The sequence below is a fragment of the Chionomys nivalis genome, chromosome 22, assembly GCF_950005125.1.
Source record: "Chionomys nivalis chromosome 22, mChiNiv1.1, whole genome shotgun sequence".
NCBI classification, from domain to species: domain Eukaryota; kingdom Metazoa; phylum Chordata; class Mammalia; order Rodentia; family Cricetidae; genus Chionomys; species Chionomys nivalis.
In genome coordinates, this window is record NC_080107.1 from 468,045 (window position 1) to 493,754 (window position 25,710).

At 39.5% G+C, this 25,710-nt stretch overlaps 1 protein-coding gene across 1 annotated transcript in view; it reads left to right on the plus strand.

Moving 5' to 3' along the window:
• The first annotated feature begins 842 nt into the window (after positions 1–842).
• LOC130864864 (fatty acid desaturase 2-like protein FADS2B) overlaps positions 843–25,710 on the plus strand; it is a 34,372-nt gene continuing 9,504 nt past the window's right edge. Inside the window, exons 1-5 of the mRNA XM_057755688.1 lie at positions 843–1,151; positions 11,860–11,970; positions 17,154–17,351; positions 17,636–17,737; positions 23,650–23,775. Coding sequence (XP_057611671.1) covers positions 843–1,151; positions 11,860–11,970; positions 17,154–17,351; positions 17,636–17,737; positions 23,650–23,775 — 846 coding nt within the window. The remainder of the gene's footprint in view (positions 1,152–11,859; positions 11,971–17,153; positions 17,352–17,635; positions 17,738–23,649; positions 23,776–25,710) is intronic.

Below are 25,710 nucleotides of genomic sequence, written 5' to 3' on the forward strand. Positions count from 1 at the left end.
TGGGTTGGTTATGACATGATGACAGGTTACCTGGACTGTCTGCCCTTTGTTTTCTAAGTTGGAAGATGGGGCACTAACAGGCCTCGCCGGACAAGCACCGATGAGAGGATTAAGGGATGGAACAGGTGACATGGACTCCAAATCACCATGTGTCACTCATGCTACCTTGAGAGGTGTTTGCAGATTCAGAAAAAAAGTTAAAGAAGTGAAATCAAGTGGGGGAGTCATTTACATTGTTCACTTAGGTTTTCCCCCCTTTTGAAAATGACACTTAAAAAAAGGGAGTGGGTGGGATTTAAACGTATTTGAAAGCCCTTGGGTGAGATGACAGCTGTCCAAAGAAAATTCCTCTAATCCAAGCAACAGCTATTCTAGCCATCCAGGAAATTCTGAAAGCTTTTGTTCACATGTTGAATTACTAAAGGTCGTTAGTTGGAGGTATTCCAGAGAACAAGTAAACCCAACCCATGATGATGTCACTAGAAAATCAAAGACCAGATCTGAGCCCCTCCTCCCACTGGGTGTGGCCTCTAACCATCCAGACTGCGATTGGCTCGGGCTCTGTACTCTGGGATATTTAATGATGAAGGAGGATGCCCTTACAGCCAGCAGGAGAGAGGTGACTAGGGGAATGTGATCTAGCTGTCCTCATGCAGCAAAGATTAACTACAGACAGAAACAGGACCAGGCAGGGCAGGTGCTTGCTGTCAGACTCTGAAGAGACAATTTAGCCAGAAGGCTTTCTGTGTAGCCATCAGGACCGCAGAGGAATAAAAGGGGAGGCAAGGAGTCATTTTATGGCCCAATTATAGAACTAGGAAACTCTCAGGGATTCAGGGACGATGAAGTTGGAGGAGAAACTTGAGCACACCGAGAGCCCTGTTAGAAGTTGTCAGCCATGTCTAAATGACACGCATCGGGCAAATGGGAAACCGAGAGCAAATGGGAAAGTGGAGGTCTATGAAAAGCAGGACGCAAATGGCAAGGGGAAACGTCTCAACCTGTACACCTGGGAGGAGATCCAGAGACACAATAAGGAGACCGACCAGTGGCTGGTGATTGATCGCAAGGTTTACAATGTGACTGACTGGGCAGGCAAGCATCCAGGTGGGCATCGGGTCCTCAACCACTATGCTGGAGAAGATGCTACGGTAAGGACGCCCTCATGACTCTCTCTCTCTCTCTCTCTCTCTCTCTCTCTCTCTCTCTCTCTCTTCTTTTCTCTCTCTTTCCCTCTCCCTGCCGCTCAATAGCTGATCTTGGCTCTCATCCCCAAAACACTGAAGTACGTGCCTGGGCTCCACAGTCACTATCTCCTCCCAAACCACTTTTTCAGGATTCCTACCTATCTAACAAGAATCTAGAAGCAAAATGGGACTTCAGAGTCTAACTGTTGCTCAATATAGTATACATTCATATGTCAATGGTGGAAATTATTGTGTTTTTGCATTCTGAATTTTGTCCTCTCTCTCTCTCTCTCTCTCTCTCTCTCTCTCTCTCTCTCTCTCTCCGTGTGTGTGTGTGTGTTCTTTTGCGTCTTCTTCTTGAAGTAGAATAACTGTCTTATAAAAAGCAAGTTATAAATAGGTGAGTAAAAACTGGGGTGGGAGAGAATGATGTTGTCTTAAATGGGAGTTGACAGAAAGCAATTAATTTCATGGGCATCAAACATTTTTAATAAAAGTGAAAACCAAGAACTGCCTGGACTTGGAGAGTTTACAGTTCTCTTTTGCATAGCGTAGCTCAAGCAGTTTGACAAGAGTGATGCAATTCCCACTGACAGATGCATTCAAATGAGCCACCTTATGTACTCTTGCCAGGGACGTGCATGTTATTCCGTGTCACAGATGGTGTGCTTGATACACAGAGGTAAAGCCGTTTATACAGCAGGTACTGATAGCGACAATGCTAAGCTTCAAGTTGTTTTGTTTTGCCTCAAAAGCCCTGTACATCTTGTTCCTTTAAAAAAAAAAACAAAAATAAAAATTAGACCAAGCAAATAGCTCAACAGGTAAAGACACTTGCCATCAAGTCTGACACTGAGTTCAGCCTTAAGGAACTACCTGGTAGAAGGTAAAAAACAAGTCCTGCGAGTTGTTTTCTGACCTCCACATCATGAGTTTATACACACACACACACATACACACACACACGCACACACATAATACATAAGCAATACTAATAAAATATTTTAAATTTCATTCAGTGTGTGATAAAGAAGTCTGCTAGATTCTCTCAGTTTATTCAATGATCTTTTTAATCTGGATGTGGTAGTACACACAGTCAAGAGGCAGAAGCAGGCATATCTCTCTATGAGTTCAAGGTCAATGAGGCCTAAACAAAGAGGGCCAGGCCAGCTAAAGTTATATAAGATCCTATTTTTAAAAATCCCTTCTTATATATTCTGTGCATGATATGCACTTTTCTTCACTCTGGAAGTGTTAATTTCTATCACAGTACACATAAACACAGAGTTTGAGGCCTTAATAAGCTCAAGGTCAGGCAATCAGTATAAGGCAGAACAGGAATTTAAGCTGAGACTTGATATTTTTGCATTCATTCATTTCATGCACAAGCAAAGAAGATCTCTGACTGGTTTCTAGACATAGGACTGGACACACCTGTATGCAGATGGGATGCTCTAGAAACAGGACTTAGTAGCTACCCGATGGATTTGTGAAGTCAGATTGTGATGCCATCAACATCTTTCCCCGTAAGTCTCAGTTTTCTTGAGTTTCCATTCATCTTTACTGTCTAGCATTTTTTCTTCTGTCATCTTATGGCTTCATGTTCAGCCAGATGAATGGATGTCCAATCAAGCCCCACCACATCTACGCTAATTCAGTTCTCATATGGTTTTTAAACCATGTTCCATCTCTCCTTGGAAGCAAAGGAGAGGGGCATGTTGGTGTCAGAAAAACACACTCAGGCAGAGTTCTAGAGACGGGAGGGGAGGAGAAGCAAAGCAGGGCAGTATGAATGAGAATCAGAGAAAGACAATTAACGATTTCAAATGATAAGAAAATAAGAATAAATAAAAATAAAACAGCCATAGTTCCTTAGCTAGTCCATCCCTTCATTCCTACAGCTTAGAGAAAGTAGACAACCTGGTTTGTTTGAAACAGGACATTGTATGTCTCAAGCTGGCCTTGAACTCTTGATCTCCACCTCCCAAATGCTGAAATTATAGGCATACATCATCACACTTGACCTAGATCAGGGTTTTTTAAGTTAGCTCACAGAACTGACTCAAAGATGTGTTGGCAAGGACTTGGAGTTTCACCTATGTTGAAAACTGCTAACAATCTCACTGAGTTTTAAGTAGTCTAAGTGATAGATCTGGAGTCTGCTGATGACTTTTAATGATTGCTTTTGCTTCTAGCCCTAGCCAGTAAGAAGGAAAGACTATACAATAGAAACCACGAGCCATGCCCAGACCACCTTAGTATTGGGACATATCAAGAGAGAAAATGATATGCTTGATCACCCACATACTTTAGGGAAATAGATCCAAAAGTATTAAAATAAATGGTTCTCCAAAGAAATGTCGCTCAAAAATGGTAGGAGAGACAAGAGAAGCAGGGCAATTCGAGTCATCCCTGGCTACTAGGAAGATAAACGCATACACTGGGTCAGCTGTATGAACTTATGGAGACTACTGAAATGCCAGAGTTTCATCTCCATGACCTAAAAAACAGGAATAGCATTGCCCACCTGTTTGGTCTCTGGTAAATGGAATGAATACATTCAGACTATCTTGTATAATTGAAGACATTAACGTTCAACAAATTTTAGCATCCATATTCTCACAAGTGTGATTGTTGCTTTCAGTTAGTTTATTATCAGCATAGAAATTGTGGTTATATTTTGTGACTTTTAATTGGAAATGTAACACGGAGCCCAAGGGCCCAAAGCCAAATGCTCACTTTACAGCTTAGGAGGTATTGATGCAATATTTCCTGACCTGCAGCTGGGGACCACAGCATAATCTCTGCATTATAGGTTCTAGACTCCTGGCCGCACTCGCACAGACAGAACAACCTTCTCTCATTTACATAGAAACTCCTTTCTAGGCCTCCTAAAAGGTGAATTAAAAGAACCTAAGTAGTGGGTACAGTACCGTGGGGTCATTAAACCACCACTCGTTCATTTATTCCAAAGCCTTGGTAGGAATGTGGCCTAATCTTTAGAACTATAGGTTTCAGAATGGAATAGGCTCAGTAGGCATTGGGAATCTACACTAGTTAGGGAGTTCCTGGGGAGAGTGTTTAAGTTCTCCAAGTCTTGGTTTCTTACACAAGGAGGTAATAATACCTTAATCTTGGTTTTATTATAAAAACTAATGGAGTCACAAAAATGCCCCTTATGGTGCTCAGCAGAGATTACATATTCAATAAGTAATGGCTTTTATCATCACTTCTTTCTTCCGAGATGGATTTTAATGCTCTCCACGACAGTTAAATAAACCTATAAAACAAAATCGGCACATAAGCCTCTACTATTGCATGCGTGAGTTATCTGGTTGTTTACAAGCTCTATAATTTTAACCTTATAAGTTAGCAGAGTTTGCGGCTCGAGGGGTTTCATCTATGTGAGTTTACTGAGGAAAAGTCAGTGACAGTAATATCAGCAGGAAGAACTGATTATACAGATTCTCATTTAATTTCACCATGATAGGTTATTTTGCAGTCTCTAGAACAAAGATTGCTAAGTGTTTTGATGACAAGATATATGTATGAATAAATATTTGTCCGCATATTTTATACTAGACGCTGATAAGTTCCAAGGGAATGAAGTGAAATCGTGATGGTAGATATACAGAGGTTGCAACATTTGAAATAAAGAAAGCAAGCACAGGTCGATCTGTTCATCTCTCAACATCACACCTTAGAAGAGGCAACATCAGAGCTGGAGAGATGCCTCTTGCCATCCAAACACGAAGGCTTCAGTTTGGATCGCCAGCACTCACTTAAAACGCTGTGCACTGAAACAGGCGTCTTGTAGTCCCAGAACTGGAGAGAGAGAAACGAGCAGATTTCTGAGTAAATGAGCTCCAGGCCAGGGAGAGGCACTATCCAGGGAGAGGCACCATCCAGGGAGAGGTGCCATTCAGGGAGAGGCGCCATCTCCAAGGATAAGGTGGAGAGTAACTGAAGAAGAAGTAACCTGACCTCAGTCTCCAGCCTTCATACACACTTGCATACACACTCAGGACAGTTACACACACACACACACACACTACATACAGTCAAGTCATTTCTCATATAATGGAGAGATGACAGAAGCTTACAGAAAATATGGTAGAGCGCTCTTCCACTATTTGGAGGGCTCTTAAAGAGGAAAGGAATTACGTACAACTACAAAAGGAAGAATCCATGTGGTTTGGGATGAGCTGAGCTGACAGAGGCAAAGCTTGGGCGAAGGGAAAAAAGGCATGAGCAGACAGGTTGCATACATGTGACTAGTCATGAGTAAGTTATCCAAGTAGCATAGACATCCACTTCCTCTGTTTAGCATAAGGCCGGCCAAAAGTGCACACATGATTGATGTCTGAGAAAGACAGATGGAAGAGAGTCCAGGTTCTAGGAGATGAAAATGTACCATGACAGCTAAGAGGAAGGGGTACATGAGGTCTCACGCTTCCTGAGTATCTGTAGGCAGTTAATGGTCCCAGGGGTAGACCGGGATATTTTCTTAGGTTGTGCAGTCATGGATAAGGAATTTAAGGAATCCATGCTGCTGTAAATAATCCCTCACTCAGGATCCTGAAAGCAACCCTAATAAAATTCATTAGGTCATCAAATGAAAGAGATATGAGAGAGAGAGAGAGAGAGAGAGAGAGAGAGAGAGAGAGAGAGAGGACAGAAGGGGGGCCATCAGGAGTGGGAGAAGAACAAGGGATGAATGCAATAAAATTGTACATGAAAATGCCTAATTAAACCAATTAGTATGCATAATTAACATCTGCTAGTAAAATCATAATCACAAAAACATGAAGAAAGAGAATGGACCATATAAAGGTAAATGTTGTCACTCTGAAAGTTCAGCCTGGCAATCAAGTAAAGAACTAAGAAAATATAGTTAAAAGGAAGGAGAACAAGATGGAGTCCAAGGAATAAGCTGAAAGTCCAAAAAGAACATGGACAACAAGACTGGAAAGAGAAGATGAGGAGGAGGAACACTGAGGAGAGATAATTCAATAATTGAAGGGTAACCAAATAAGCAAGGAGGATGCAAGTCTAAATTGATTTGGGTACCTCACTCAGGCACCTGGCTGCCCATTATGGAGTGAGAACATCAGAAGAATGCATAGGTTGATGAAGAATGAAAGGATGGAAGGAGAGCAAGGAAGGGAGGAGAAGGGCAAGGGAGACAGAGAGAAAAGACTGGAGTTCAGCAGAAAGCAGAGTATAAAGGAAGACTTCCTGGTGGAACACCTGTGGAGGCAGATCCACCTCAGCCTTCCAGGTTTTAGCTCTTTCCCAAGGCAAAGATGCATTCTCCCCCAAACTCAGTCTGTTTCCATCTCATTCTCTCGTATACCAGGACTCTTGTGTAACCACAGCCTTGAAGGACATAGGTTCTGAAAAGGAAGCAGAAGAAGGGAAGGAATTGCCCAAGGGAATGTAAGCTTGAGATTTGTTTTCTTTTTTAAGGATCCTGTGTATCCCAGGCTGTCTGAAACTCACTAGGTAGCCAACAGTAAGTTTTTGCCTTCACTTCCAGAGTGCCTTGTTTTGCGACATTGAAACTCTCTCTGCTGGTGTTTTATGAGTTTATATTTGTCTCTTAATCCACAGCTTTTGGGAAATTTCAGACCTTATCAAACAGGTCTTGGCCATTTGTTCCAAGTTTGAGATCTGACACTAACTATATAACTAATAATAATAAAAGTAATTTATCGAATCTGATTGCAAAGAATAAGCTCAGAGACACTAGGTTAGGTCCTGTGTAGATTGCATAACACCTGACTAAACAACGAAATAATGAGCACATGGGGAGGAGTAGGTTATTTGTGTGTATTTACATGAAGACTGAGGCTTGAGTAGGAAGAGCCAGGTCAGCAAAGGCACTTGCCACCAAGTCTGATCCTGCAGGGAGAAAGCATTGACTTGCAAAAGTTGTGCTGTAGCTTTTACACACACACACACACACCACCACCACCAACACCAACAACAACAACAACAATATTAATGACAAAAACATTAGTTAAAACTAAGTGCCGAACGTGAAGAAGCCCACTCCTCTGCTCCCCTTCATGTTAGGGGTTTTAGGAAGCAGGCTGTTTCTGAGTGGTTGCAGTTTCCTGGACAACAGATTTAGCAAATGGAGTCCTTAGTATATTTCAAGCCACCTTCCCATTTCACCTTGTGGCTTTGTGCAGGTCACAATCTATACATCAGTATTTAAACTAAAAAAAAAAATCAGAATTTTGTCTGAGGCTTTCTGATTTTACTGTTCTATTCCCGTGGGGAATTTTGTTGCTTTTCTAATAAAGCAGTAAGCAGTCAGCCCTCAGGAAAGAGTAGCCATAGATCTGCATCTTCAGAGTACTTGAAACATAAAGTCATGTTCAATATTCACGACTTGTTGATATGATTTTTGGAAATAATCAGTTCCAAGATGAGCTGCAATATTATGCAATTTATGGTGAACTTGAAGAGCAGAGTGATGATTGAAAAGGGAGTAAAAGGTAGTATAGGGAAAATGGGAGCAGCCTATTATTCATGCCTCAATCATCCCGACTCCTCACGCAGAACCGTTCTGCCTACCTGCATCTTTCCCTTACTCATCAGGGTGTATTCACGGAGTGTTTTATTCTAGGTGCAGTGGTAGATGTTAGGACTGCATCAGTTTCAAAAACTCTCTAAAGAAACAGCAAGTATACAGTTTCTTTACAACGTAACGAAAAGCTGTGTAGTCAGTGAGACAACTTCATACGTAAAGCTCCTGCTGCCAACTCTGATCTCATGAGTTTGATCCCTGTGATGAACCACATGTTACAAGGAGAGAACTGATTCCCTCAAGTTGTCCTCTAACATCCATGTGTGTGCCCACACACAATGAATAAATAGATAAATATGTATTTTATTTACAAATGAGCCAACTGTGATGAGCTTTCAGGGGTACTTATGAACAAGTTGCCTGAATATGCAAAGGGTGACCATATCTAATATTGGGATAAAATTGTAAGAAAAATCTTTGTGTGGAGAAAAATGGAAGAAGGAAGTGAAGGGAAGGGTATAAAATCTAAACATTCAGAGCTCTAAAAGGGAACAGAATCTTATTTGATGCAAGGCTCCAGTAGAGAATATGATCTATGAAGCCTGAAGAGCCTGGATAGAACCAGAGGCAAAGTACTTCATGAGACTAACACTAAGAGATTCTGTCGCTGTCTTTCCAGAAGATGCAGACTGATTTTAGTACCATCACAAGGTCATCTAGCAGCATGTCTCTCAGGAAAAGGATTATAGATGCTGAAGTCCTGGGTGGATCTTTAGAGTGTTACTGCTCTTTTTAGCCCCAAATTCAAACACTAGCTCTGCTGCTCAATGTGGTATGTGGAGGAAAGTGTCTATCCCATATTCCTAAAAAATCTGATGTCTCCCTGTACAAGAAACAATAAACCTCACAGGAGTAAGTCCATAACTACGGACTGGCATGCTCCTTGTACACAGGATGCATTCTGAAAATCCTGGCCCTTCCCCTTTTCCTTTCATCGTTCCACGTCCTTCAGCAAGAACATACTTGCCCAAGAATGTGGGGAACAGAACCTGTTTTTGTGGGCTTCCATGTAACGATTTCACAACTTAGTATATGGATTCTGTTAGAAAAGCTCTGAATGTTTTAAGATTAAACAAACTCCTTTGTTGTACTTCCTCAGTAATCCAATGGGAAGGGCTCTGCAAACCAGCATGGCCACTGTTCTACAAAACTCTGTGGCTCCTCAGTACCTGTGCCCAGCGCACAGGCTTCTGATTATCCCTTCGGTTCAAAAGGAACACAGTACTCAGAAAAATCGATTATCAACACAGTTCGAAACTGTGCTGGGTTGCATCTTTATAATATGTGCCACATATTCTGAAATTATATTATTTTCTTCTGTACTCTGAAGACTGACCCACCAATATGTTTTCCCATTCTAACCTATTCAGAAACAGCAGATGATTTAATCAGTATAAATAACCATAAGATACAAAATTCACTCCCTTATCCACTGACTAATTCTTTGACTAGTTAATAAACCTAAGTTTTAGTATTTTCACAGAAGGTGAAAAATTTAAAACATCAGTCAGGCGGTGGTGGCGCACACCTTTAATCCTAACACTCGGGAGACAGAGACATGTGGATCTCAGTGAGTTTGCGGCCAGCCTGGTCTATACGACCTAGTTCCAGGAAAAACAAATTAAAGCATCTTTGAAACAGTGCAGCCCATTGTTGTCCAAAGGTTCTGTGAGAAGTGTGTACAGTAGAATAAAGTCCGAAAGGATTCTAGCATTCTATCTATGGACCTGTTGGTGAAGTCAATCTACAAAGTTGATATTGTAGCGCTTCTGGTACCATATTCAGCATATAACACGTTCTCAGATGCAGGCTTATGCAAAGTCCTATGACATTGGAGATGTAGGATTCAATATATTCACTTGTAGAATCAGAGTTGACTCCACAGTGATTGTTAGAGTATATCATAAAAGCCTGAATTTCTACATTAAAGAGAAGGTAGGTAGTGAGTTCCCCCTACTAGTGGAACATATAATAAAGATGGTTAACAAGTACTGTAAAGTGAGACCTGCCTGGAAAAACGGTCTTTGGTTAAGAGTAAATGTTGCTTTTGTAGAAGTCAGTTCCTAGCATCCATATCCAGCAGCTTACAATAACCTCTAACTCCAGCCCCTGCAGAGCTGAATCCAGTCACTCACACCCTGTAGGCCCATATTTCTATATGGTATGGCAGTCAGGCTCTAAAGCCATAGTCAGTATCTGAAATGGTCACCTAACCTTCCAGACAGGCGGTCACTAACCTAACAAAAGGTCAGGATGTGGTTTTGCTCCTTTCTTTGTAATTTGGAGGATGCCTGATAGAGATGCTAATCAAGCCTACCAGACAGCTAGCATACAGAGCAGATAGGTAGATGTGGATGTGACTAAAAGCCCTTCACCTGGTTACCTAGGAAACAGAGCACTAATGATTCTACCCCTCAGTTTATGGTTTTTTTTAAATTATTTTTATTCCTTTTTAATTAAAATTTCCACCTGTCCCCGTTCTCCATTTCCCTCCCCCTCCTCCCAAATGTTGCCCCTCCCCCCACTCCCCTTTCCCTATCCCCACTCCTCTTCTTTGATATGTAAGGCTGTTTGGAGAATAAAGCAGGAGGAATTCTCCGGGATGTGAGCTCAGGACTTCATGAGGGATCACTAAGAATCTCCCTCCCGATAAAACCATGTGAGTTGTCTTTATTCCTGTGCCTCTATGCCAGTCCAGAGAGAGATAGTTTATGTCGGGGTCTGGTCAAGAGAAATAATTTATGGTACGGGCTAGCACTGGACCCAGGCAACACCCATATGCACATACCCAGACATATGCATATACATAACTGATAATGAGATAAATCTTCTTTTAAAATTACTATTTAAGTCAAGTGGGTGGAGGCACATGTCTTAAGCCAGACACTCAAAAGGCAGACAGGTGAATCTGTGTGAGTTTGATGCCAATCTGGTTCCAGGACAGCCAGGGTTACCCAGAAAAGGTGCCATAGAGTTAATATATGCCAGTCAACATCCTAATTAATTCATTCAAGCTTCATAATAACTTAGGAATTGAGTGGCAACTGTTACTACCATTTAGGGAAGAAACTATAAAATATATATAAGGCAAAAATGCATAAGGCCCAAGTTTCACAGCCTGTAAACAGCAAAACCCGAACTGAGGAGTAGGAAGGTTGGCTCCAGGGTCTGCTTTTTGCCACCTATACTGTGCAATAGTCACTGTTTCAGAGTGTTTGTATCCCATTCATATACTCAAGGTACAACTTTGGTTATATTTCTTCAGTTGTAAACACAATGTCATAATAGCAAGAAACTAATCATCTGTATCATAAAATTTCTTTATCCCCCTCCCCTGGATAAAAACTATAAAAATACTTGGAAGGACTCTTTTACTTCCAAACATACATAGGATATAGTTACTCCTCTGCTTCCCGCAGTGATGTGGAATTACTACTTAGCAACACTGTTTCTACGGAGTGATGAGTCCTTCAATGCAGAATACAGCTGGGAGGATATCACTTTAGACAGCCCAGGGCTCAAGGACTGTGCTCCCCCAATCGTTTGTGTCTTCGTTCTAAGGTGTTGCTATCAAATCTAGTCTGCCGTTGTCCGGAATAAATAATTGAAGAGGCCTCATTCTTCTGAACCTTAGTCAAGATCCAAGAGGGAGCCCTCGATAGAAAATGTATTGCGTAGAGAGCTTGTTTACTGCATGCCTTGGACAGCTTAAGAAACTTTCACATAAATCTTAGTACTGGACTTTGAAGACTCACCCTGGCTAATTAACTTAAGCAACTCTTCCTTCCAGTGCTTAGAAAAAGAAGCAGTGATGCAATCAATGTTCTAGGAATTGCCTGTCCCTAGACAAACAGAGCCTGCCCTGGGTGGGTCACCAGCCTCATCCTCTTCTAGAAGGGTCTCAAGAATAAAGTTGATGAATCACCGTGAAGCATCCACGTGGGATTAGAAGCAAATGCTCTGTAGTCCAGTCTGTGCTGTTGCCAGTTTGGGCCCGAGGTTGGGCAAGGAAGGAGCAGATCTGAGGATAAACACTTCTTCTGGAAGCTTCTAACACACATCTCTGCTTTACAGGATGCATTCCGGGCCATGCACCTCAGTCTCAGCACTGTGCGGCTGTACCTCCAGCCACTGCTCATTGGAGAACTTTCTCCTGAAGAACCCAGCCAGGAGAAAAACAAAAATGTAAGTACAGCTGCAGGATCTACGGGCATATAACGACTGTGGATAAGGTAGATTTCAAGGTCTAGTTATTATTTTCTGTGAGAGTATGAATCCGTAGTTAAGTATGATAGTTCCCTATTATTTTCAGGGTGTACAGCCTAAGACTTTCCCTGAAATAATGGATGATATGAGCAGCATCTTCAAGCAGTATGAAGCTAGGAGAGTAGTTATGACTACCAAGATGTCTGTTAAGTAAGTGGACAGAAGGTGGTGGGTTCATGATGCTGTGGACAAAGGGGTAATTGAGGTTAAAGATAGAGTGGAGCAGATGGCAGGATATTCCATCATTATGCTCAAAACAAGGCATAACTTGCAAACTCTGGAATTTTCTTTTTAATATATTTTGACCAAGGATAACTAAAAGTAAATGAACCCACAGGAAAGAGGGCACTTTTCCTCTTGTATTGAAGATAGATTCATTTCTCATATGATATTACCTAGTTATAGTTTTCCCATCTCTCTACTCCTCCTGGTTCTGCTTGTCCTTACCTTTCCATCAGAAAATGCTCCCTTTCTGTCTCTCATTAGAAACGAGCAGGTTTCTAAAAGATAATGATAAAATATAATAACTAAAATATGAGATAAAATTAAAACCGCCACAAGGACCACAAGTTTGTTCAAGACAAACTAACAGAAGGAAAAGAACCCAAGGGAAGGCACATAAATCAGAGACCCATGCATTTACACACTTGAAAGCCCCAGAAAAGCATGAAACTGGAAGACATAATGTGTATGCAGAGTACCTGGGGCAGCTCTGCACAAGATTTGTGAATGCTTTAGTCTCTGTGAGTTCAAAAGAGCTTTGCTCAGATTGATTTAGAGGGCCTTGTTTGCTTGGTGTCCTCCTTCTCCTCTGGCTCTTACACACCTTCTGTCTTCTCTTCTGTAGGGTTCCCTGAGCTCTGAGGGAAGAAATATGATAGAAAAATCCCATTTAGGACTGAATGTTCCAGGGTCTCCCTCACTTTCTGTGTAATGTCCGGCTGTAAGTTTCTACATTTGTTCCCATATGAAGGCAGAAGCTTTTCTAATGATGTCTGAATCAGAGTATAGCAGAATATTAACAGTAATCATTTTAACACTATGTTTCATGGTTTTGCTATTGTTTTATATCAGTATTATTTGGTTTCACCCTAGGTCTCTGGGCTGTCTAGTCTCTGGTTCTTGGTCAACCAACCCTTGTTGAGTTGAGTTACATCTCATGGATTTAGCCTTAATTCAAATCAGACATTGATTGGGTTACTTTCCACAAACTTTGTGACATCCTTTCTTAGCATATCTTGCAGGCAAACAACACTGTAGATCAAAGGGTTTGTGGTTGGCTGGTTGTTTACATTTCTCTTTGGATAGCATGCAGAGTACTTTCTGTACTAAAGATACTGGAGTGTAGAAGTGAAGGCACCAGCTCAGCTTTTCCATGTCCAATAAGTGTTTTCTATTGTCTTGGCAAGAGCCTGAGTTATCTGGGGATTCCCATTGGACCTTGTTGGTCAAAAACTCAATTATATGTAACCTAATCCTGATACTGGAAACTTCATTTGATGACAGGAGATGGTCATTTGGGGCTCCTTCTTCCCCATTATTTGACAATTTCTTTTAGATAATCTTCATATATGGTAATCTTTTAGGAAATTTCTATTGTATTAGTTTTCTATACTACCCCTCAAATGTCACTCAGTTCTAGATGTCTTTCCCCATCTTCCCTCCCACAACCCCATTTCCCCTCATCTCTTGATCCTTCTACTCCAGACCCTCACCCATTCATTCATAATTATCTACTGTAGTTCCCTTTTCTAACAAGAGCTATATGTTCCCTCTAATATATTGTAGCTTTCTTTTTTTTTTTTTTTTTGGTTTTGCGAGACAGGGTTTCTCTGTGGTTTTGGAGCCTGTCCTGGAACTAGCTCTTGTAGACCAGGCTGGTCTCGAACTCACAGAGATCCGCCTGCCTCTGCCTCCCAAGTGCTGGGATTAAAGGCGTGCGCCACCACCGCCCGGCTATTGTAGCTTTCTTATCATTGACTGATATCCATATCTAAGTGAGTATGTACCATTTTTAATCTTCCTTGTTCTGGATTAACTCCCTCAAGATAATTTTTTCTAGTTCTATCCATTTGCTTGCAAATTTCATAATGTTATTTTTTAAGTTGCTAAGTAATACTCCATTGTGTAAATGCACCACATTTTCTTTATCCATTCTTCTTTTGAGAGACATCTAGGATGTTTCCAATGTCTGGATATTATCAGTAGAGCAACATTGAACATGGTTGACAACATGTCTCTGTGGTAGGAATGAAGCATCCTTTGGGTATATGCCTTCAAGAATGGTATAGCTGGATCTTGAAACAGATGACCCCTATGTTCCTGAAGAACCACCACCCTGAATTCCATAGTGGATGTCCAAGTTTTCGCTCCCACCAGCAATGGAGGAGTGAGTGTTCCCCTTACACCACATCTCCTCCAGCATGAGCTACCACTTGTTTAATTGATCTCTAAATAAGTAGACTCTTCATATTTCAAGTATCATATTTTTCCTTGGAAGTTTTTATTTTTATTTTTATAATTTCAAACGTGTATATAATGAAATATGATTATACTTTATTATCATAGCAAAGCAATGGAATTTATAGTACTTCATCCTATACAATCTCTCTGTGTCTAAGTGTTAATTCATGCCAGGCAACTTAGACATGACTTTATTTCTGAGGTCGTTTTTAATTATGTATTTGGAGCCTAACTAACCTCTGTTGCATGGGAACAGAGACTATCATCTCATTTATTTTTGTGACCTCCAAACTGCCTACATAGGATCAGACATGCAGCGAGACCTCTACAATTAGCTGTTGAATGAAAGATGTAAATAAATGTTAACCATGGCCCCTTTTTATGCTTAGGGAAATTATCATTCAGAAAGAAAAAATTGCTTTCTGAACACAGCTACTTTATCAAAGAACTGGGCCTCAAAACCACTTCTCTCTGGCCCAGTTTCCTAACTGATCCCCAAAATGATTGTTGTTCTTTCTTTACTAGTTTGAGTGTTTTAAATAGTGTCTTCTAATGCTTCTACATGACTAGAACATTGTTGGGATGATTTTGACTAAAACATAAAATGATTTTACTTAATAACAAACAATTAGCTTGCTTGAAATTTATCTCTGTAGATACTTAAATGTGAGCAGTATGTAGACATCTATACAGAGAATTGACCCATACAGTACTATGAAGTTGACAGTAAAAGCACCCAACAGAACAGTTCTGTCTAGAAGACTGGACTCTGAGGCTCACCCTAACCTGCTCATTTCAAACTCTCAAACTTCTCTGTGTCCTATTTTTTAAATGTAAAATAGTGACACTACCACTATCTTTTTGAATTATTGGGACTGTAATTCAAAAGAAAACATCTAAGATAATAAAATTGTATTTAAAACATAGCAAAAAAAAGCAAAAAAAAAAAAAACACAGCAAATTCTCCATAATAAAGATATTATCATTATCATGAACACAGTGGTGGTACCAGAAGTTACAAACCTCCATACATGTCCCCATGGCTTGTAGCAGGTGATGACCCTGTGTTTAAAAGTAATAGCAAAGGTTAATTGCTACTCCTAAAGAGTTTGCAAAAGGCAAAACAAATTCAGCTAGCCTCTGAGAGATGGTCATATTTTAAACTATTGTTCTTCTCTGAGAACTCAGGTTGATTGAATTTTCTGTTTGAATTCTGTGTAGCTACTGGAGCTACAAGTGTAGAAAACCAGCAAAACTGAGTGTTAGAAGGTTTGGGCTTAAGTCCAACATCTGACGTTGGCTTGATAATTATTTTGAGGCAATTGCTCTTCCAAATTTCAGTAACCTTCTATTCTGTATAATTTTACTGGAAAAGAAAAGGCCAGGAGAAACCCTAGAGACAAATTAATATCAGAAGCTAATTAGAACTGCATATGGCCAGCAGAATTCCAATTTGATGGTTGTTGGACATAAGCTTATGGGCATTTTGGGCTGACAATGGGACCCTTAAAAGTTTGATCAATCACAAATACACCCACATGCATAAAAGAATGTGATATCCACAAACAGTTAGGGGATATGTTTAAACTAATATGGCCTAAATAAAGCACCATAAGCTGCTTCTGTAATTTCACAGTTTGATGATTATGTAACCCAGGACCTAGGTTCTGTGATACTTCTTATTCATCTATCCATCTCCCAGAAGAGGCTTCTAGATATCTAGATGAAATACTCTCACCAGTAAAATGGATACATAGTGTATGTTGCTGAAAAAAACACACAGTCAGTCTCTTTTAGCTGAGGTTCACTTTCAATAGTTTCAGTGAGCAACCAAAGTTCCATAACATCCCATACAAAATTCTAGAAAAAGCCTATGCATTCATCTTCAATTATTCTGAGTGGTATGACAAAATTTTTACCATCCTCCTTTGTTCTTTCTAAGATATGAATTATCTCTTTATGCAGTATAGTCAAAGTGTGTAATCACCTACCCATTTATCTTTTTAGTCATCCTGGTTATGAGGTGGGACTCTCTTCAGTTTCAAACATACACTGATAATTTTGATGTGTTTTCTCTGTGGGTAAAGGAATCTACTGTGCAGGGTTTTACACATTCCAGAGTTCTTCAAAAACTCCTTCCTTCTTCCTCCTGTTTGCCTCTCCTCTGTCCCTCCGCACCTTCCAGTCTTCCTCTTTCTCTTGCTATAAGGGAGAAAGAGTTTTTAATGCGAACCTGTGTGACATGACAGCGCCTTCCCTAGAGATGAATGTATTGATTTTTACACTTCAGTCAGAGATGGTCATGCAGGTCAGAACTCTTGAGCACATAAAGAAACTCGGGCCAACTCTGAACCTTCGTAAGAAAAATTAGGGGCACAATCTCACTCATAAAATTCCACATCCTAAACCCCTAACTTCTAAGAAGTAGAACTCTATTATTGGAAAGTTGTCCCTGAAAATGAAGATTTAAGATATGTATAAAATGTTAGCCAAGCATCATTTCTTCTCATTTTAACTCTGCTTCAAAATGAGTTACTTTGAATTTTCCATAAACAACTGTAAATGTTAACATGTTGCATCCATTTATCTTCCCAGGCCCCTGAAGGAACTAATCCCAACCTTGAATATTTGTTTCACAGCCACAGTTGGTGGAAGATTTTCGGCAACTGCGCAAAACATTAGAGACCATGAATATGTTCAGTGCCAACCTGGGGTTCTTCTTTCTCCACCTTGCCCAGATCTTGGTTTTGGAAGTCTTAGCATGGCTAATACTACGTCATTTCGGCAGTGGCTGGACTGTTACAATACTCATTTCTTTTCTCCTTACAGTTTCTCAGGTAAGCAGGTGTCCTAAGCTTGGGCAGCAGCCTCAAACAGAAGCTTGGGGTGTTTTCATCCTTTTGTTTTTCATTTGAAAACATCATATATGAACTCAACATATTTTGATCATATTCAGTGCTCACTACCCCCTCCTATCCCACTCAGGACACCACTCATTGTATCTCCCTTCCAACATCATGCCCATCTTTTTAAATGATATTTTTATCCCACTGAGTACAGTTAGCACTGCCCATATGCACAAGAGACTTTGCAACTTCTCTAACCTCCTTCTCTTTCATAGGCTCAAAGTTCATTTTTACAACATGACATAGGACACAATTCCATGTTTAAGAAGTCCAAGTGGAACCGCCTGATGCACAAATTTGTAATGTGTCACCTCAAGGTACAGGATGTGAGGGAGTGTGATGGAGATTGGGAATGTAACCCTTAAGGCAGGGGTTGTTCTGTCCTGTATGTGTACTTGAAGCAGCAAAAATCATTAAGTAAAAATATCTTTATAATGTAGGTTTTATAATCATTATACTTAATATAACATTGCAAAATACACAGCAAGACCAAGTTTAAGTTTTAAGAAGAATGTGTTTAGTGTTTATTTTCTTATGACTCTGATAAACTATTTGGCTCAATTCACATTGTCCTCAGGAATATTCACAGAAGAATGTTTGTATCCTTAAAATCTTGATATGTTCTGGAAAATCGTGAATGAAGATCTTCTTAGAAGGGACGTAAAGATTTTCCTTAGGGGAATTCAACAGATCTAATCAATCCTGAAAAGTTGAGGCTGAGTACATACAGGAAAAATGCTATCCCAGAAGACATACAAAAACTAAGATGAAGAATAGTTTAGGAAGGCTAGGTGATTCTATGAAGAGGAGGATTGTAAGACTTCTGCTCGAGTTGATAATAAACATGGACATTATTCTCTGAGAATGAAATGTGCTATCCTACACAGCAATAGTGAGTTTACATAGGTCTTCACTAAGCTTCTGTGTGAATGAGTGAAAGCACAGATGAACGGAGATGACAGAACTGCACTGTTAAGGGCTTTGTCTCTGGCAGTGCTCAGTATGCCATCCCAGGACCACCATGTGTGTCTCTGACCTTTTGTAACATCAGGAGGTAAGTTGAATCTCAGCTTTTCTCTAAATGTCTACATTTTAAATCAAGTATTCTGACTCAGAAATATGTACTCCCCTCTCCAAACAAACAAACAAACAAACAAAAACCATCTCAAACAAATCCTTTCCTTCAATCCCTTCAAGATAGAGCCTCCTAGGGAAAGTCCTCAGGCACTGAGCGAGCTTGCTTTTTCTTCTTTAGCGCAGTCTCTTTATATTACTTCTCAAAGACATTCACTTGGTTTTCCAGCCTGGAAACAGGCAACTAATACTTCTCAAGGATATTCACCTGGTTTCCCAGCCTGGAAATAGGCAACTAATTAACAGAGCGAAGAGAACTGAAGAGGATGCTGGAGCCAAAATCCTGGAGAGCAGTGAGTCGCATGCAGCCATGAATAACAAATGATAAGGAATGGTTGACCTCGAAAGAGATAAAGCCAAGTGTGGAGCTGCCTCTCTCGAGTCTCATTTTTGAGTCTTACACATAAGACTCACAAGATTGATAGTACAGCACCCCTATTTTTCAGATAAGATGAAGCTTTAAGGGGGTTGACTATCTAAGCCAATGTCTGCAAGCTGGCTATTTAGAGAAATTAATACAAGACTATTAAATAATACAGGCTAGAGTGGAGCTCCACAAATTGAACTAATATTTGGAGGAAACTGAAGATCTTGGTAAACGTAGGTATGCCTACACTACTAAAGATGGTCTGATTTAATTTATTTTCAGTGAGGCCTGGGTGTCAGCACGACTGTAGCTCTTAAGAAGCTTTGTGAATAATTCTGACCTAGAGCCAGCACTGAGAACTACTACTCCAACAATAGAACTGGGTCACTTTGAACAAGTTATTTAATGTTCTTGAACTTCAGTTTCTTCGTTGAAAAGAAAATGAAAACAGATGGATAAAAGCTTCAACCTGTGAGATTATTGCTGGTTATATGTGATATTTACTACCAGGTGTAACAGTGTTTAGAAATAATCATGGAAGCTATTGATAATATAAGGAACAATATGTTTGCAACCAGAATAAGGATCTAGAATCAATAAGAAAAATGTTTGATCATGATAGTACTAAGAAGTAGGCTATACGTCCGACTGCCATTGGGTTACAGAAATCATCTGTTCTTAGCCACTGTCTTTCTTATTCAGCTGATGGAGCCATGGTTAGACTAAGCAACAGAGTTGAACTTGCATACCCATTAGAGACATGTCTGTTTCTCAAAAAGGAATTGCCACATTATATGACAAGATTTTTTAATCAGAAAATTCCTAGAGTCATGTTCTTCTGCACCTGTATCCACCTTTGCTAAGTAGATACATTTTCTGAATTCACTCTGAAATATCACAAAATAAAAACATAGGCTTTGTTTTTTCTGTCACTATGAGATCCAGGTAGTAAAGCTGCATGTATTCCCTCCCCTAAGCTGAAGAGACAGAGGAATTAAAAGTCACTTGCCCTCAAGGTAATTAGAAGTTTGTTTGGTACCAATTTTGTGGAACTTTCCGGTGAGTTCTACCCTTATTGGCTCTTTCTAGAGCCAGTATTTTCCCACTAATCCCTATTTACACATAGGTCTTTCCATGCTATATCTCTAAAAAGCAGTTTTCATAGTTTGAAATGTATGTATTTTTGACGACTCCTGACTTGAATGAGAAAATGGGAAGTGGCTCTAAAAGCAGAGCCAGCATACTTTGCCTTTAGCAGGCAAAGCCAGTGATTCATGAACAAAATAAACATAGGCTTCAACATGTACGGAAGAGAAAATTGCTTGTAGGGAGCTGAAGTGGGCGGGAAGGAGATGACAAAGAAAATTATATGCAGCAACATCCCCACCTCTTATAATGATTACAACTTTAAATTTCAACACTAGGCCTAATATCTTTTTCCCCTATAACTCAGAAAATCATGGGTAGCATTGAGTTATTATTCAGCATCTTTCCAGTGTGTGTGTGTGTGTGTGTGTGAGTGCGTGATGTTTATAGTACACAGATAGTCAAATATCCTTTCTGAAAATGAACCATGAAATGTGAAATGTCTATATACATTGTGTATTTTGTGTATTACAGATCCAACATTCTTAATTAAAAATTTAAATGTGAAATGTTTCTAAATCTAAATATTTTTAACATCAAAATGATAGCAGGAATGGAAAATTCCATATCATGGAACTTTGATTCATGCCAAAAAATTCTTTAAAATGCTAAATAAATTTATCTCCAGGACAAGGTATATGGGAAACAAATTAGTTTTAGATTTAGATTTAATTCTCATCTCCATATCTCACACTGTATATGTACAAATATCCCAAAGGGTCTTTTTTTTAAATGAAATTAAAGATATTATTGACCCCTGAGATAGACATCAGGTAACGTTTTTTTTCAAGATCTCCCTATATGAACATTTTACAAATAGTAAGAATCCTGTATCATTATAGAGATAATGGAGCTGACTATTCAAGGTTTAAGACCTGACCTGACATCTGTAACTATATTCTAAAGATATGGTGGAAAGGAAGAGGAAGAGCTGCATTCCTTTCCTGGTTAAGGATATTTCCTAAGTCACACACCTAGTAGATGTCCAAACAAGAATTTAAATTCCATTTGACGTCAGTCTAAAGCCTAGATTCCTTCTCCGGCACCAAATTAAGGACATAATTTAGGAATAAGGAATGACCTAAGTAAGACTCACATAGAACTGTCTCGGGTAGCCAGGCACATGGCTGAAAGTCCTCTCCTGCCCATGAAGAACTCCCCTTTGTCTCTGGTAAGAATGTTTTCCAGACATGGGGTTCAGGTAGAACTGGTTGTTTAGTTCACACCCAACATTATGTTGGCCACTGTTCTAACCTCTAGGGCTTTTTGCTATTAAGATCTGTTCCCAGATCTACTGTGCATCAAAACCTGTCTCCCATGTTACCAGTTACCACAGGTAGTCATTGCCTCAAAGGCAGTGAGCCAGTGGAAGTAGCCAAAATATCAACTGTGGGAAGAGATAATTTAAAAAGAGAATCATTTCTTATCATGCAGCATTTTGCTGTCAACAGTTCCCATTAGATTGTATATTGCTAGTGTGGGAACCTCTTATTTCACACCTTTCTTAGTATCATAAGTGCCTGCCTAGCTCAGAATCTGATATACTTCAAGATGATTAACCAATGAGTGAAAAGGGGAATGACTGTGTAGCTTGACAGGAATAGGACTGAGTGTAATGAGACCCCACAGGCAAGTGATAAATACAACTTGGGACAAAAGTATAAGCAACCATAAGGTATCTGGGAAGTGACTCCCCAGACAGTCAGGAAACAGATGTGAAGTGGAATCTGAAATTCCACTGTAAAAGTGTTAGGAAGTGTTGGGGGGTAAAGGGAACACACATCCATTCTTTTTGTTTGTAAGTAGGTAGATAATTACAGTGTCTCAAAGTAGAACTTCCAGAAAGAAGATGGAAAGGCAGGGCTAATGCTCACGGGCTTTCAAAGCATACTCATCACCTTTGAGGTGTGTAGTTTATACATCACCTTTCTCCAGTAGGAATAGTATATAAGCTATATTAAAATGACATCGTAAGACCAAGGTGCCTGCTGATAGATCATGTCCCCTGGGCATAAAGATGAAAATGCATTCACAGACTCTCAACAATAAGATTCCTTAAACAAAGCTAGCATAATGACAACAGCAACAGACACACCAACATGGACATGGGCAATACTACAAAGTCCTACCCATAGACCAAGAGCTAGAGGTGATCAGCAGCTATTGAGAGAGGGAGAATCTCCTCCAGAGACTAACTCTTCATAGACTTCATAGACTGTCTACTCCCAAGAAGTCAGCACTCGACACATGTACATATGAATAATACTAAATGGACTCAATGGCAGTATATGTAGGCATATGTGTGTTTAAATGTATATGGGTACATATATGTACATATGCATATATAACAATAGCAATTAAAGAAGAGGTCATGACCTTGGGAGGGAGTGTAGGGTACACAAAAGTAGTCGGAGGAGTGAGAATGATGTAGATAGACACAGTATTGTATGAATTCTCAAAATGAAAAACTTTCCAAAGGACATCCTTCTTCAATTTTATATAGCCATATTTAAACTGCTTATTTATAACTATAATATAATATCCAAAATATTATGACTTAAATCTGTGATCAACCTAAAAATTAGTGAAATATTTTGCATCTATTTTGTGTACTGATTCTGCAAAATGAATCTTGAGACTTAGTTTATCTAGCCACAAATAGTAGCTTCTATATTGGACAGCGATGATATATAATATGTAAACATGGATTATTAAGAGATGGAATATGTGGTAATAAAAATATTACTGCTGTTCATTCTTCTGTAAACAGCACAAATAAGAAGCCACTGGGTCTCTCAAAAAACCAGCACTGTCGCTACAGCATCTCACATCTCTCTGAGCCACCCATGGAACTAAATGTCACCACGCTGAGATGGAATTAATTGAGTTTCAAAGAAGATGAATGATTTGCCAAAACCTACACATCAGCTTTTAAACAACTAGTATATAAAAGAAGATTGAGAGACATCAAATCTTTTGCTTTTTCAAAACTCTCAAACTTAGAGTGAGAAAGAAAATCATGAGAAGAATAATCAAAGATGATTCTACCTTGGCACCAGCTAGAAAGTTTTTATTCTCGTTTGTTTTCATAGAAGAGCAGTAAGCTGGGACTTACAATGATCTGAGCAGAAGCCTCCAAGGAGAGAGAACACAGATTCTTGACTCTTTGAAATATTCATTGAAGTCAGATTCCTAGGGTCACTTTTTCCCCCAAAGCTCATCAGAAATCTTAACTGTGGGGCTCCTTTATACGTAAAATAGGAATACAACTCTCTGCTACATCTACCTTCAGAATCATTTTTTAGATTTGGCTCCTATAAAAGAAGGCTAGAAAACCATTTCATATGAGTACATTATGTTTCCCTTCTCAGGAGATCTTCTTAGCCTGCAGTCATGTTCTTGAATTAGAAAAGTATTTCTTCCTAGCTCTGAGCACCTTTGTCTAATCATCCTGTGGCCCAGCATCGGGGTCAGCTAGAGAAACCAAATCTCTTATTTTCACTTTAGATTCAAAACACTCCAACAATGATGGGTGCCTGGGGAGAAAATTCTATTAGTTAATTAATTCTCTGTTCTCCTCAGGGTCTCTCCGCTGACTGGTGGAATTATCGACACTTCCAGCATCATGTGAAACCAAACATCTACCCCAAGGATCCAGACATTGATGTGGGTCCACTTTTCCTGCTTGGAGATATTCAGCCTGTCAAGGTGCATTTAGCTACCATCAGTCTTAGAAAAATGTTCCTGGAAGTGATCCTTCTTATGGAAAGGTCAATTTCGATTGTTCTAACTTCACAGAGAATCTAAGAGCTTCTCTCCCTTTTAAGGTCCTGAATAGGAAAGTCTAGGGTTATAAGTATAAAAGAATTTTAAGAGTCCTAAATTTGTGACCATAAACGTCACTCAGTCCAGACTCCCACAGCAGAAGATATAATAACCTGTATCACCCTGCTTGAGCAATTCCAATGACAGGTTCACTTCTAGTCCTTATCACTACCTATGAGGCAACATAAACCATTCTCAGGAAGTAGAATCAGATGACAAGGACCATCATTAGTTTTCAAAGCGAGGATATGAAGAAAGGTCACAGAGAGAAAATAAACAGTGCATTTGGTTAGCACTAGACTAACAAATATCTAAACAACTGGTTGACTCAACTCATTCTAGTCTAGTTAAAAGAGATGCTATTTTAGTTAATATTCATTTTTGGTATGTTTGATCTATATGGACCACATTGCTCAATGACTTATATGACAGCTGTAGATCCAACTCATAATTTGAACTTTTAAACAGAAACTGGTGTGTTAAAGTAGTATGCTGAAGTTTTCAGTCATTGATTCTTCTTTAAAGTCTCAACTTGAGTCTGTTATATAAGAGACTATTTAAATTACTGAGTTCTATAGGAAAGAGAGTGTTCCTTAAACAAAGGAAGCATCCTGACTGAAGTTTACCCCTTATCTAGGAGAATAATTGCTCCCAACAACTACATACTTTCACACAGATCTCTATCTTCTAGAAGAACTTAAGAGTATTAGGAAATTTGATTTCATCTTTGTTGCTTGTTGCCTGAACCTGTTTAACACAGAATGCAAAAACAGTGTAACTTTTAGAAATTTTTTTTTGCATCTTTGAGGAACTTATATTCTGCCCCAAATAAGGGAGAACATAAAGGTTCTTGCTTATGTATGTGACAAAGATGTTACCTACTATTACGAACGAATTGCTTTTGACAACTGTTCGATTCCCCTGATGCTTGTGGACTTCCATGCTCCACACTAGAATGGTGATGGGTTTGTGTCTCTGACATACCTCCCGGAGCACAGGTAAGGAAGTAACTTGACTCCCTCCACATCATCTTCTAGAGAGCTGCGCTGAGCATAAATGCTGCCACTTCACAAATATGGAAACCATATCTATAGATTCTGAAAGATGCCTGTGGGCCCAGTCACAGAACGTTTGTTCAAGGTCTAGATGCTACAGCCTACAGCATGAACTGCAGTTATTCCACCTCTGAAACTCAATAGTTTATTTCCACAGAGTGATGTCTGAGTTATGAGTTTTTCCTATCATATATCCTTCCTGGAAGACTTTCAAAACCTAACCCATTATTCAAACAGGACTTTCTTAGCCCATTTTGTCCAGAAAGACTTAATGTCTTTCTTCAGGGTGGTACTCAACTAGTCCATCTAGGTTTATCAGGTTCCAAGCATATTCCATCTCACCCCTTTCCAGTGTTTCTCACTACTTAGGTATCTGGAAACTTGGGAGCAACCAAAAATAGATACTAGTATTGCATTACCATAATATTTCTTTGTATTTATGGTAATAAAATCAGGTGTTAGATGCATTATCTATATAAAGGAAAATATCTATACATAGAAGGGCAAGGGACAACAAAATGAAACGAGTCCACCACGTCCTCTAATATTGTGACTTACTTACCAGCGGGAAACAATGAATGTGTATGAATTAACATTCACTCATTTAATCCCTTAATGAATGTCAGCTAGATATTATAGATATACAATCATTAATCCTATGTCTCAAAGTAATTGCTACCATTGCATCCTGAGCACGGATCAGACTGATCAAGAAACCCAGGAAATGAATCAGATTCTAATTTCTGAGTGGAATCATATAGTT